Source organism: Salvelinus alpinus, chromosome 32 (assembly GCF_045679555.1).
Source record: "Salvelinus alpinus chromosome 32, SLU_Salpinus.1, whole genome shotgun sequence".
NCBI lineage: Eukaryota > Metazoa > Chordata > Actinopteri > Salmoniformes > Salmonidae > Salvelinus > Salvelinus alpinus.
The window spans coordinates 27,717,854-27,730,726 of NC_092117.1; the positions used below are offsets into that span (position 1 = coordinate 27,717,854).

General features: G+C 44.9%; 1 protein-coding gene across 1 annotated transcript; it reads right to left on the reverse strand.

Moving 5' to 3' along the window:
- Window positions 1–875: 875 nt before the first annotated feature.
- LOC139562298 (mucin-2-like) lies at window positions 876–11,491 on the reverse strand. The gene is made up of 3 exons (XM_071379877.1): window positions 7,244–11,491; window positions 6,854–6,978; window positions 876–6,370 (listed from the first exon to the last, which is right to left on the reverse strand). The coding sequence occupies exons 1-3, from the start codon at window positions 8,270–8,272 to the stop codon at window positions 1,600–1,602; spliced, it is 5,925 nt and encodes a 1,974-aa protein (XP_071235978.1). The 5' UTR covers window positions 8,273–11,491; the 3' UTR covers window positions 876–1,599.
- Between the last annotated feature and the right edge of the window lie 1,382 nt (window positions 11,492–12,873).

Sequence of the window (12,873 nt, forward strand, 5' to 3'; positions counted from 1 at the left end):
TCATCTGTGGATCTGTTGGTGTGGTATGCAAATTGGAGTGGGTCTAGGGTTTTTGGGATAATGATGTTGATGTGAGCCATGACCAGCCTTTCAAAGAATTTCATGGCTACAGACGTGAGTGCTACGGGTCGGTAATCATTTAGGCAGGTTACAATAGTGTTCTTGGGACAGGAACTATGGTGGTCTGCTTGAAACATGTTGGTAGTACAGACTCAGACAGGGAGAGGTTGAAAATGTCAGTGAAGACACTTGCCAGTTGGTCAGCGCATGCTCGGAGTACACGTCCTGGTAATCCGTCTGGCCCTGCGGCCTTGTGAATGTTGACCTGTTTTAAGGTCTTACTCACATCGGCTGCGGAGAGCGTGATCATACAGTCGTCCGGAACAACTGATGCTCTCATGCATGTTTCAGTGTTACTTGCCTCTAAGCGAGCATAGAAGTTATTTAGCTCGTCTGGTAGGCTCGTGTCACTGCTTCCCTTCGTAGTCTGTAATAGTTTGCAAGCCCTGCCACATCCGACGAGCGTTGGAGCCGGTGTAGTGACCAACAGATGCATATCTGTATTCCCAGTCATGTGAAATACATAGATTAGGGCCTGATACATTTATTTCAATTGATTGATTTCCTTATACGAACTGTAACTCAATATGTTGCGTTTATATTTTTGTTCAATATAAAGGGCTCAACCGTGAGTCTCTGCCATGCTTTGGGGAAATAGGATGCAGGCAAAGGGGAGATTTATTTTGAATTCAACCTAGTGCTGTTGGAATTCACCTAGCTTCTACATAGGGGAGAAATTCTGAGAAATTCTATATGTGATGCCATCTTATCAGGTGAAATACAGCACAGTATGTAAGAATAGCTGGAAACAGAAGTGCTCTTCAAATAGCATTTATTGCTCAGCACATTCAGGCATGATCAAATCACATTATCAACCATTCTCATTATCATCCATATGCACATTATCATCCATTGGTCAGAAGTAAATATATACAGCAAAATACAGCTTTTGGTTTGTTACATTCAATATTACAGTACGTCTCTCTTGCAGGAGTTCATTAAATGTGCCTCATAATCAGGGGCGCAACTTTGATTTTAGAAGTGGGGGGGGATGTTATTATTATTGTAAATAAAATAAAAATATCCAGTCGGATAAACACTCCAAACAGCCTACCCGACCACTCGGAGGCAGGTCCAAAAGCACACCTAAGCCTCGTTTTGTAACACATTCCAATGATAAAACTGGGGGGGACATAAATACAATGTCATGTCAACTTTCACATGTCCTGTCCCCGTCCCCAGTGAAAGTTGCGGCCCTAGTCATAATTGACAGTCACGAACCATGATACTTTACATATTAAGCGTCAGTTAATATTTTAAGGGGGAGCAGTTCTCATATTGCTTTAAAGGCTTGCACTAACCATGCAGTTTTACAGAAAACCTCTACTGACCTCTAAATCTAGTCATTCTAAAAAGAGGGTTAAGTCCCAAGTTTTAGGTTTAGCTTGCTTCTCTGCGATTGGCTCAGCAGCTTGTCCTGTTCGCAGTTTTGTCATCTTTGCTCTCTCCATCACCTCCTGTAAAGCAGTTCTCGTCTATTTAAAATGTATCTTGTTCTGTTATCTTCTCATCAACTGTCTGATCTTTCAAACCCACGGCTGATACATCCTGTTCTTTCACTGGTAATGTATTTGTAATAGATATCTCAACATGTTCAGGTTTTAACTCAGAGGCCTTGGTTTTCACGCTCTCTGTCTTTGGGGTTCCATCTTTGGGATCTGTAACCTTCTCAAGCTCTTTGTCCATACTTTCCTCTGGTTTCTCCTGAGTTGTGTTGCTTTCTGGCACCTCCCTGTGGGAGTCCTTGCTCTCTGCAACTGCAGGCATCTGTTTCTCTGGTGGTGTGATTTTCTTAGCTTTGTCACCACTGCCCGTCGTTTCACTCTCTTCCGTAGGGGTGGTCGTTGATTCAGGGGTGAGGGTTGAGTATGGTTTAGGGATGGTCGTTGATTCTGGGGTGAGGGTTGAGTCTGGTTTAGGGGTGGTCGTTGATTCTGGGGTGAGGGTTGAGTATGGTTTAGGGGTGGTCGTTGATTTTGGGGTGAGGGTTGAGTATGGTTTAGGGGTGGTCGTTGATTCTGGGGTGAGGGTTGAGTCTGGTTTAGGGGATATTTCCTCTTTAGGGGTGATGGTTGGGTTTGGTTTTGGGGAAGTTTCAAATTTAGGGGTGACTGCTGGTTCTGGTTTTGGGGAAGTTTCTTCTTTAGTGGTGACTGCTAGTTCTGGTTTAGGGGATGTCTCCTCTTTAGGGGTGACAGTGGGGAAGTATTTAGGGGATGTTTCTTCTTTAGGGGTTACAGTGGGGTACGGTTTAGGGGATGTCTCTTCTTTAGGGGTTACAGTGGGGTACGGTTTAGGGGATGTCTCCTCTTTAGGGGTGACGGTTGACTCCTTTTGCAGGGATGTCTCCTCTTTAGGGGTTACAGTGGGGTCTGGTTTAGGGGATGTCTCTTCTTTAGGGGTTACAGTGGAGTCTGGTTTAGGGGATGTCTCTTCTTTAGGGGTTACAGTGGGGTCTGGTTTAGGGGATGTCTCTTCTTTAGGGGTGACAGTGGGGTCTGGTTTAGGGGATGTCTCTTCTTTAGGGGTTACAGTGGGGTCTGGTTTAGGGGATGTCTCCTCTTTAGGGGTTACAGTGGAGTCTGGTTTAGGGGATGTCTCTTCTTTAGGGGTCACAGTGGGGTCTGGTTTAGGGGATGTCTCTTCTTTAGGGGTTACAGTGGAGTCTGGTTTAGGGGATGTTTCTTCTTTAGGGGTTACAGTGGAGTCTGGTTTAGGGGATGTTTCTTCTTTAGGGGTTACGGTGGAGTCTGGTTTAGGGGATGTTTCTTCTTTAGGGGTCACAGTGGGGTCTGGTTTAGGGGATGTTTCTTCTTTAGGGGTCACAGTGGAGTCTGGTTTAGGGGATGTCTCTTCTTTAGGGGTTACAGTGGAGTCTGGTTTAGGGGATGTCTCTTCTTTAGGGGTTACAGTGGAGTCTGGTTTAGGGGATGTCTCTTCTTTAGGGGTCACAGTGGAGTCTGGTTTAGGGGATGTTTCTTCTTTAGGGGTTACGGTGGAGTCTGGTTTAGGGGATGTCTCCTCTTTAGGGGTTACAGTGGGGTCTGGTTTAGGGGATGTTTCTTCTTTAGGGGTTACAGTGGGGTCTGGTTTAGGGGATGTCTCTTCTTTAGGGGTTACAGTGGAGTCTGGTTTAGGGGATGTCTCTTCTTTAGGGGTTACAGTGGAGTCTGGTTTAGGGGATGTTTCTTCTTTAGGGGTTACAGTGGGGTCTGGTTTAGGGGATGTCTCTTCTTTAGGGGTTACAGTGGAGTCTGGTTTAGGGGATGTTTCTTCTTTAGGGGTGACAGATTGGTCCGGTATTGGGGATGTCTCCTCTTTAGGGGTGACAGATTGGTCCGGTATTGGGGATGTCTCCTCTTTAGGGGTGACAGTGGGGTACGGTTTAAGGGATGTCTCCTCTTTAGGGGTTACGGTTGGCTCCTGTTGTGGAGATATTTCCTCTTTAGGGGTGACAGATTGGTCCGGTATTGGGGATGTCTCCTCTTTAGGGTTGACAGTGGGGTACGGTTTAGGGGATGTTTCTTCTTTAGGGGTGACAGTGGGGTATGGTTTAAGGGATGTCTCCTCTTTAGGGGTTACGGTTGGCTCCTGTTGTGGGGATATTTCCTCTTTACTGGTGACTGCTGGTTCTGGTTTTGGGGATGTTTCATCTTTAGGGGTGACTGCTGGTTCTGGTTTTGGGGAAGTTTCTACTTTAGTGGTGACTGCTAGTTCTGGTTTTGGGGAAGTTTCTACTTTAGGGGTGACTGCTAGTTCTGGTTTTGGGGAAGTTTCTACTTTTGGGATGACTACTGTTTCTGGTTTTGGGGAAGTTTCTACTTTTGGGATGACTACTGTTTCTGGTTTTGGGGAAGTTTCTACTTTAGGGGTGACTGCTTGTTCTGGTTTTGGGGAAGTTTCTTCTTTAGGGGTGGTGGTTATATCTGGTTTTGTGGAAGTTTCTACTTTAGGGGTGACTGCTAGTTCTGGTTTTGGGGAAGTTTCTTCTTTAGGGGTGACTGCTAGTTCTGGTTTTGGGGAAGTTTCTTCTTTAGTGGTGACTGCTAGTTCTGGTTTTGGGGAAGTTTCTACTTTTGGGATGACTACTGTTTCTGGTTTTGGGGAAGTTTCTACTTTAGTGGTGACTGCTTGTTCTGGTTTTGGGGAAGTTTCTTCTTTAGGGGTCACTGCTAGTTCTGGTTTTGGGGAAGTTTCTACGTTAGGGGTTACTGCTGGTACTGGTTTTGGGGAAGACTCCTCTTTAGGGGTGACAGTGGCGTCCGGTTTAGGAGATGTCTCTTCTTTAGGGGTGACGGTTGGCTCCTGTTGTGGGGATGTCTCCTCTTTAGGGGCAACAGTGGGGTACGGTTTAGGGGATGTTTCTTCTTTAGGGGTGACAGTGGGGTCCGGTTTAGGGGATGTCTCCTCTTTAGGGGTGACAGTTTGGTCTGGTTTTGTGGTTGTTTCTTCTTTAGGGGTGACAGTGGGGTACGGTTTAGGGGATGTTTCTTCTTTAGGGGTCACAGTGGGGTACGGTTTAGGGGATGTTTCTTCTTTAGGGGTGACAGTTTGGTCCGGTATTGGGGATGTCTCTTCTTTAGGGGTGACAGTGGGGTACGGTTTAGGGGATGTCTCCTCTTTAGGGGTGACAGTTTGGTCCGGTATTGGGGATGTCTCTTCTTTAGGGGTGACAGTGGGGTACGGTTTAGGGGATGTCTCCTCTTTAGGGGTCACAGTGGGGTCCGGTTTAGGGGATGTTTCTTCTTTAGGGGTCACAGTGGGGTCCGGTTTAGGGGATGTTTCTTCTTTAGGGGTCACAGTGGGGTCCAGTTTAGGGGATGTCTCAGATTCTTTCCGTTTTTCCTCACCCATTGAGACATCTTTTGTGACCTTTTCACTGCCATTATGTTCTTTCTGCACAACACTTTTTACACTATCATCCTTGCTGCTCATTTCTGGCTCTGTCGGACCCACCTCCTTTTTAAGTGTCTTTTGCACAGGCTCTTCCTTACACTCACTTGTTGTGCTTAGAATTCTGTCTGGCATTTTACCTCCTACTGTTTTCTCATCTTGTGTAATTTCTACACTAGAATCATCTGGTGACTTCACCTGCTCCACTGTCTCCTTGGTTGAACTGCTCTTCAGCTCTGCAGTGATATCAGGGGATTCCATGTCCTTCTCTGTGGGCTCAGGGAGATCCTCTTCTTGTGTTGTCACAGCACTCTCTGCCTCTTGAGGTTGGTCTGACTCTCTGTGCTCCTTCTGATCAGGTTTCTGCTCCAGTGTTGGGGCACTCTGCTCTGTCAGATATACATTTTTTCTCTCTTTGATGGGACTTTCTTTTGGGCTGTCTTGATGTTGCTCTGTTGGGGCACTCTCCTCTTTCAGATCTACCTCTTTTTTCTCTTTTAAAGGGCTTTCTTTTTTTCTCTCCTCTGACACCTTTTTGGGTTCTTTGGAGATGTCCTCTGTGGGGACCTGTGGTTCACCCTTTATTGAACTTCCTGTTTTGCTATCCTCTGACTCTGAAGTTTTGGGTTCTGTTGAGATGTCACCATTCATGGGAATCTCTGGTTGGGATTCGCCATGTTTTGGGGTGTCATCTTTTTCTAATGTCTCCTTTATCTCGCTGTCTAGCTTCTCTGTTGTGTCCAGTTTTTCCTTCTCTCCCTCACTGGTGGCCTCAGCTGAGTTGACTTCACTTTGTGTATTTTCTTCTCTGTCAATGTCCTCTGTCTTTTTGATTGCATCTGGCTCACCCCCCTTTTCCTCCTCTCTTTCATCCTCTCCCTCCTCTCCATTTTCTCCCTCGCTAGGGCTAACTCCATCTCCATTTACCTCGACCTCTGCTGATGTTACCATCTGCTGTCTCTTAGACTCTTCCTCCTGTTCACCCTCTTCCTCTGGGGCGTCCACTTCAACATCCACTTTACCTCTATCTTTCTCTTTCTGCTCATCCACCTCTTCCCCACTCCTCCTCTCAGCTTTGTCACTCTCTTCTCCCTGCTTCTGTCTCAACTCGTCTCCCTCTCCCCCGACCGTCTCCTCGGAGCCTGTCTCCTCGATCTCGGACATCTCCATGTCTCTGGTGGTCTCAGTGATGATCTCCTCAACAAACTTGTACTGGGGCTCAGACCTGCGTGTGGGCCCTCCCTGCCGGGCCAGGCAAGGCAGGGTGTAGACGGGGGACTGGCGGTAGATGCAGGGCATGGAGATGTGGGTGTCAGAGATGGTGTACAGACGGGACTCCTCACCCTCCAGGAGTTTCCTATAGGGAGGCAGAGAGACGTGTTGTTACCGTCATGACTATAATATGGATATGTCCCAATGTGTTAGCCTCGTAAATGCCAGACTGATCACCGCTGCACACATCCATGTCAGCTCGTGAGAACAGTGTGTGTGGATATGTCTGAATATCCATATCATGATTAAAGTGTCATTCTGTGTTGTGATGTGGTCTATGTTCATTTGATGTTAAATATGAAATCAAACTATTTCAATAAAATGTCTACTGTTTCATTTGTTTACCATTGACTGTGTTTTGTAGTAATCTCTCACCATCGCTATGACACTTTTGCACAGTTTTGCTCTAACACAGCACTAAGTTGAATCAGATGTGTTAGCGCTGGGCTAGAATAAAATGTCCACACCCTGGTTATCCTCAGAAATAGATCCAAGAACACACTATAAACTATATGGTATTTTCCTCAGTCAATGATTTTATATATGGGAGAGAGTTGATGTCTCTTACCTGTAAGAGAGAATCTCCACATCCAAAGCCATTTTGACATTCAGCAGGTCCTGGTACTCTCTCAGGTAGCCAGACATGTCTAGTTTAGCATTGGTCAGCTCATTCTCCAGCTGCCTGATAGTGTCCTGGACAGAAAAGCACACAAGAGTCAATAATAGGGTCAACCAACCACTTTGGTTGGTATGACAACAAGGAGACATTTAGGGGGGGAAATAGTGTTCTACTCCTATAGGCCTATATGAGGAAATGATGTTCCAATCATGAAATAGTTCACATGGGGCCTATATTTGTGGCCTACACCTACAGCATAGCCTTGAATACAAATATGAATCATAAAAATGTGTATGTTTACTTACAATTGTTAGAGGTACAAAATAAACCACAGTCTACCTGGTAATGAATCATTTCCGCATAGTGACGCTCCTCCAGCTCTTGTAGTTGTTTTTCCAGGGCCTCTCTCATTCCTTTCCCACAGTCCAGTTCAATTGTTTTCCCCTGCAGGCGCCTTCTATTCTCCTGGATCTCCTGCTGGGTCGCCTTCAGCGCCTCTCTGTTGCTCTCTGCCGCTTTGGTTAACTTTGCGAACTGGACACGGAAGCCCTCCTCGGCCTGCTGAAAGTCGGAGGTGGCGTGACCTTCTAACTGCACACGGATGTCCCGGAGAGCCGCAGTGATGTCAGGTTTGCCAAAGTCGTGCGCCTTGACCGTTACTTGAGCCTCTTGGATCTGGGACACCATTTCTGATACCTCGTCCTCATGGATCTTCTTCAGGAAGTGGATCTCGTCCACCAGAGACTGCGCTTTCTCGTCCAACTGAAGTTTGGCGAGGTATGCATCGTTGGCGTCCTTTTTCAGCACAAGGATGCCGTTCTCTGCATCAGAGCGGTCACGTGCCTCCTGCTCGTACTTGTCTCTCAAGGTGAGGAAATCTTCCTCCAGGTTCTGATGCTCTATCTCGATCTGACGCTTCTGAAGGGTGATGTCATGAACTAGGTTCCTCAGGTCCATAAGCTCCGGCTCGTGCTCCTGGGCCAGAGACGCAGGGGACTGTGCCTTTAGTTTGATTTCCTCAATTTCCCTCTCAAACAATTCATTTTGATGCTCCAAATGACGCACCTTCTCTATGAATCCGGCAAAACGGTCGTTCAGCCCATGGAGCAGTTCTTTCTCATTCATTTTCGTCAACACCCCGGTAAATGGGTCTGATAAATCGAAAAGGCTCTCCGATGATCTCGGAACGGATCCGAATTCGCTCTTCAGCGTCGTCGCATAGCCTCTGTTCATATATACAATAGTCGACTCAAAGCCAACGGTCCTGGACGCAGAGGGGGATCCGGTCAGTTTGGGTTGATAGCAGGAATACCCAGCTTGAGGTCCCCTATGCGGAGAACCTGAACGATAGTCCATTCTGTGGCTCATATTGCCTCAGTAAACTCAGCCGTGTTGGTGTGCAGGATAAGCAGCGCGGCTCCTACCTTTTATACCCCCTCTGTCTGCTCGCGCTGCAGAATGGAACTGTCCATAGTGCTGAAAATGTATAGAATCAGCTGTAGGCTTGACTGTCTGCCAACGCGCGCGTCCTCACCTGTGTTCTCTCTCTCTCCATCTCTTTCTCTCCCTCATCTTTTTGTCGTAGACAGCATTGACGCATAGGAGATCATTTCACTTTGAAACACCAGCAGTCTACAATGACACCTCAAAATTACAAGTCATATGTCTTTAATACATTGTCAGGTGGTCAAACTATTGTTTTATCCAAGGGGCTATATCTTTCCTTGTTTGGATGATTTTTTATATTATAGAAAGGGGCCGCAGATTCTGGTTTGGCTGAATGTGCTTGCCTTGTAATATAACTGTATATTACTGTATATAAGAGACTGTAATGCAAGTGTAAAATAGTCATGTAAGAATGACCCTAAGCCTAGACATAACTGCTCCCATTTCTCAGTCAAGTAGCACTTTTAAAGTGCATTTCAAACACTTTTCAACCTCATATTCATCATCTCCAGCACCAAACCGGTGAAAATTAGGTTGAAAATGGATGGAATTGCTCTTTAATCTTGCACCTTTTTACAAATGTCTACATGAGGAAAATGCATGGGTCTGCTTGGCTTGGCGGAGACAGGCTGGCTGAAAAGGGTTGGCCTGGATGTGTTCCAGTGATACAGCTTTCATTTACACCTCACAGTATATGGTAGGTTGCTCATAGAAATCAATGATGTATTTCAGTGAATAATGTGAATATGATATCAGAATATGACATGTACTCTCTTAATCAGACATGAAAACCTCTATAGAGAGAGATTAGTAAATAGAAAATGTGACTAAACAATGTCTCAGCAAACATATTTTTTATTGTAAAATAGTGTATCATCACTAAAACAAGCTCTACATTAACTCCAAACATGATAGATGTTTGTTAGAAAAGAATACACAGTGATTCACATATTTTAACTTCTTATGGCTGCAGGGGCAGTATTGAGTAGCTTGGATGAAAGGTGCACAGAGGTGCCCATAGTAAACTGCCTGCTCCTCAGTCCCAGTTGCTAATATATGCATATTATTATTATCATTATTGGATAGAAAACGCTCTGACGTTTCTAAAACTGTTTGAATGATGTCTGTGAGTATAACAGAACTCATATGGCAGGCAAAAACCTGAGAGAAAATCCAAACAGGAGGTGGGATTTCTGAGATTGGTCGATTTTCAACCAAGACCCTATTGAATACACAGTGGGATATGGATGAGTTTGCACTTCCTACGGCTTCCACTAGATGTCAACAGTCTGCAGAACCTTGTCTGATGCCTCTACTGTGAAGTGGGGCCGAAGGAGACAGAAATGAGTCAGGTCTATCATGACCTGACCATGCTCTGACCATGCACGTTCACATGAGAGGGAGCTCTGTTCCATCGCACATCTGAAGTCAATGTAATTCTCCGGTTGGAACGTTACTGAAGATTTATGTTAAAAACATTCTAAAGATTGATTCAATACATCGTTTGACATGTTTCTACTGACTGTTACGGAACTTTTTGACATTTCGTCTACTTTTAGTGAACGTGCTTCCTGACTTTGGATTTGTTTACCAAACACGCTAACAAAAATAGCTATTTGGACATAGATGATGGACATTACCGAACAAAGCGAACATTTCTTGTGGAAGTGGGAGTCCTGGGAGTGCATTCTGACGAAGATCAGCAAAGGTAAGTGAAGATTTATAATGCTTTTTATGAGTTTTGTGGACTGCACAATTTGGTGGGTATGGCTTCCTTTTGTGGCTGAACGCTGTTCTCAGATTATTGAATATTGTGCTTTTGCCATAAAGCTTTTCGAAATCTGACACAGCGGTTGCATTAAGAGCAAGTGTATCTTTAATTTTATGTAAAACATGTATCTTTCATCAAAGTTTATGATGAGTATTTATGTTATTTGACGTGGCTCTCTGCAATTTCTCCGGATATTTTGGAGGCATTTCTGAACATGGCGCCAATGTAAACTGAGGTTTTTGGATATAAATATGAACTTTATCGAACAAAACATATATATATTGTGTAACATGAAGTCCTATGAGTGTCATCTGATGAAGATCATCAAAGGTTAGTGATTAATTTTATCTCTATTTCTGCTTTTTGTGACTCCTGTCTTTGGCTGGAAAAATTACTGTGTTTTTCTGTGATTTTGCGGTAACCTAACATTATCGCTTGTGTTGCTTTCGCTGTAAAGCCTATTTGAAATCGGACACTTGGTGGGATTAACAACAAAATTACCTTTAAAATGGTATAAGATACATGTATGTTTGAAGAATTTTAATTATGAGATTTCTGTTGTTTGAATTTGGCGCCCTGCACTTTCACTGGCTGTTGTCATATCATCCCGTTAACGGGATTGCATTAACACATTTCATAGGCAACGTTTTTATAATTTTGAGGTATTGTAATATGTAACCCCTAACTGCCCTCACCCCACCCCCTATGCAAAAAAAGTGTTGAGAAAGTGCTTTTAGATCAGGTGAAAGTTACTCAGTAGATACACTGACTGTACAAAACATTTGGAACACCTTCCTAATATTGCGTTGCACTCAATTCATCAGGGCATGGACTCTACAAGGTATTGAAAGCATTCCACAGGGATGCTGGCACATGTTGATTCCAATGCTTCCCACAGTTGTGTCACTGTCAAGTTGTCTGAATCTCCTTTGGGTGGTGGACCATTCTCGATACGTCCGAGAAACTGTTGAGCGTGAAAAACCCAACAGCGTTGCAGTTCTTGACAAACTTAAACCGGTGCTCCTTGTACCTACTACCATACCCCGTTGAAAGGCACTTAAATATTAAGTCTTGCCCATTCACCCTCTGAATGGCACACACACAATCCATGTCTCAATTGTCTCAAGGCTTAAAAATCCTTCTTTAACCTGTCTGCTCCTCTTCATCTACACTGTTTGAAGTGTACTTAACAAGTGACATCAATAAGGGATCATAGCTTTCACCTGGATTCACCTGGTCAATCTATGTCATGGAAAGAAGAGGTCTTCCTAATGTTTTGTAAACTCATTGTATATAGACTGAATTAAAATATAAATCCAGAAATTATGTACAGAGCCTTGCGACATGGGGCCATGCATTATCATGGCCCCATGTCGCAAGGCTCTGTACATAATTTCTGGATTTATATTTTAATTCAGTGGTCATGGGTGCACCTCAGCCACGCTCAAGGTCATAAACGATATCATAACCGCCATCGATAAGAGACATTACTGTGCAGCCGTATTCATCGACCTGGCCCAAGGCTTTCGACTCTGTCAATCACCACATCCTTATTGGCAGACTCAACAGCCTTGGTATCTCAAATGATTGCCTCGCCTGGTTCACCAACTACCTATCTGATAGAGTTCAGTGTGTCAAATCGGAGGGCCTGTTGTCCGGACCTCTTGCAGTCTCTATGGGGGTGCCATAGGATTCAATTCTCGGGCCGACTCTCTTCACTGTATACATCAATGATGTCGCTCTCGTTGCTGGCGATTCTCTGATCCACCTCTACGCAGGCGACACCATTCTGTATACTTTTGGCCCTTCTTTGGACACTGTGTTAACTAACCTCCAGACGAGCCTCAATGCCATACAACTCTCCTTCCGTGGCCTCCAACTGCTCTTAAATGCAAGTAAAACTAAGTGCATGCTCTTCAACCGATCACTGCCCGCACCTGCCCGCCCGTCCAGCATCACTACTCTGGACAGTTCTGACTTAGAATATGTGGACAACTACAAATACCTAGGTGTCTGGCTAGACTGTAAACTCTCCTTCCAGACTCACATTAAGCATCTCCAATCCAAAGTTAAATCTAGAATCGGCTTCCTATTTCGCAACAAAGCCTCCTTCACTCATCAAACATACCCTCGTAAAACGGACTATCCTACCGATCCTTGACTTCGGCTATTTCATTTACAAAATAGCCCCCAACACTCTACTCAGCAAACTGGATGTAGTCTATCACAGTGCCATCCGTTTTATCACCAAAGCCCCATATACTACCCACCACTGCGACCTGTATGCTCTCGTTGGCTGGCCCTCACTACATATCCATCGCCAAACCCACTGGCTCCAGGTTCCTATAAGTGTTTGCTAGGTAAAGCCCGGCCTTATCTCAGCTCACTGGTCACCATAGCACCCACTCGTAGCACGCACTCCAGCAGGTCACTCCCAAAGCCAATTCCTCCTTTGGCCGCCTCTCTTTCCAGTTCTCTGCTGCCAATGACTGGAACGAACTGCAAAAATCTCTGAAGCTGGAGACTCTTACCTCCCTCACTAGCTTTAAGCACCAGCTGTCAGAGCAGCTCACAGATCACTGCACCTGTACATAGCTCATCTGTAATTAGCCCATCCAATCTACCTCATCCCCATACTGTATTTATTTATTTATCTTGCTCCTTTGCACCCCAGTATCTCTACTTGCACATTCATCTTCTGTACACCCTACCATTCCAGTGTTTAATTGCTATATTGTAATTACTTTGCCAC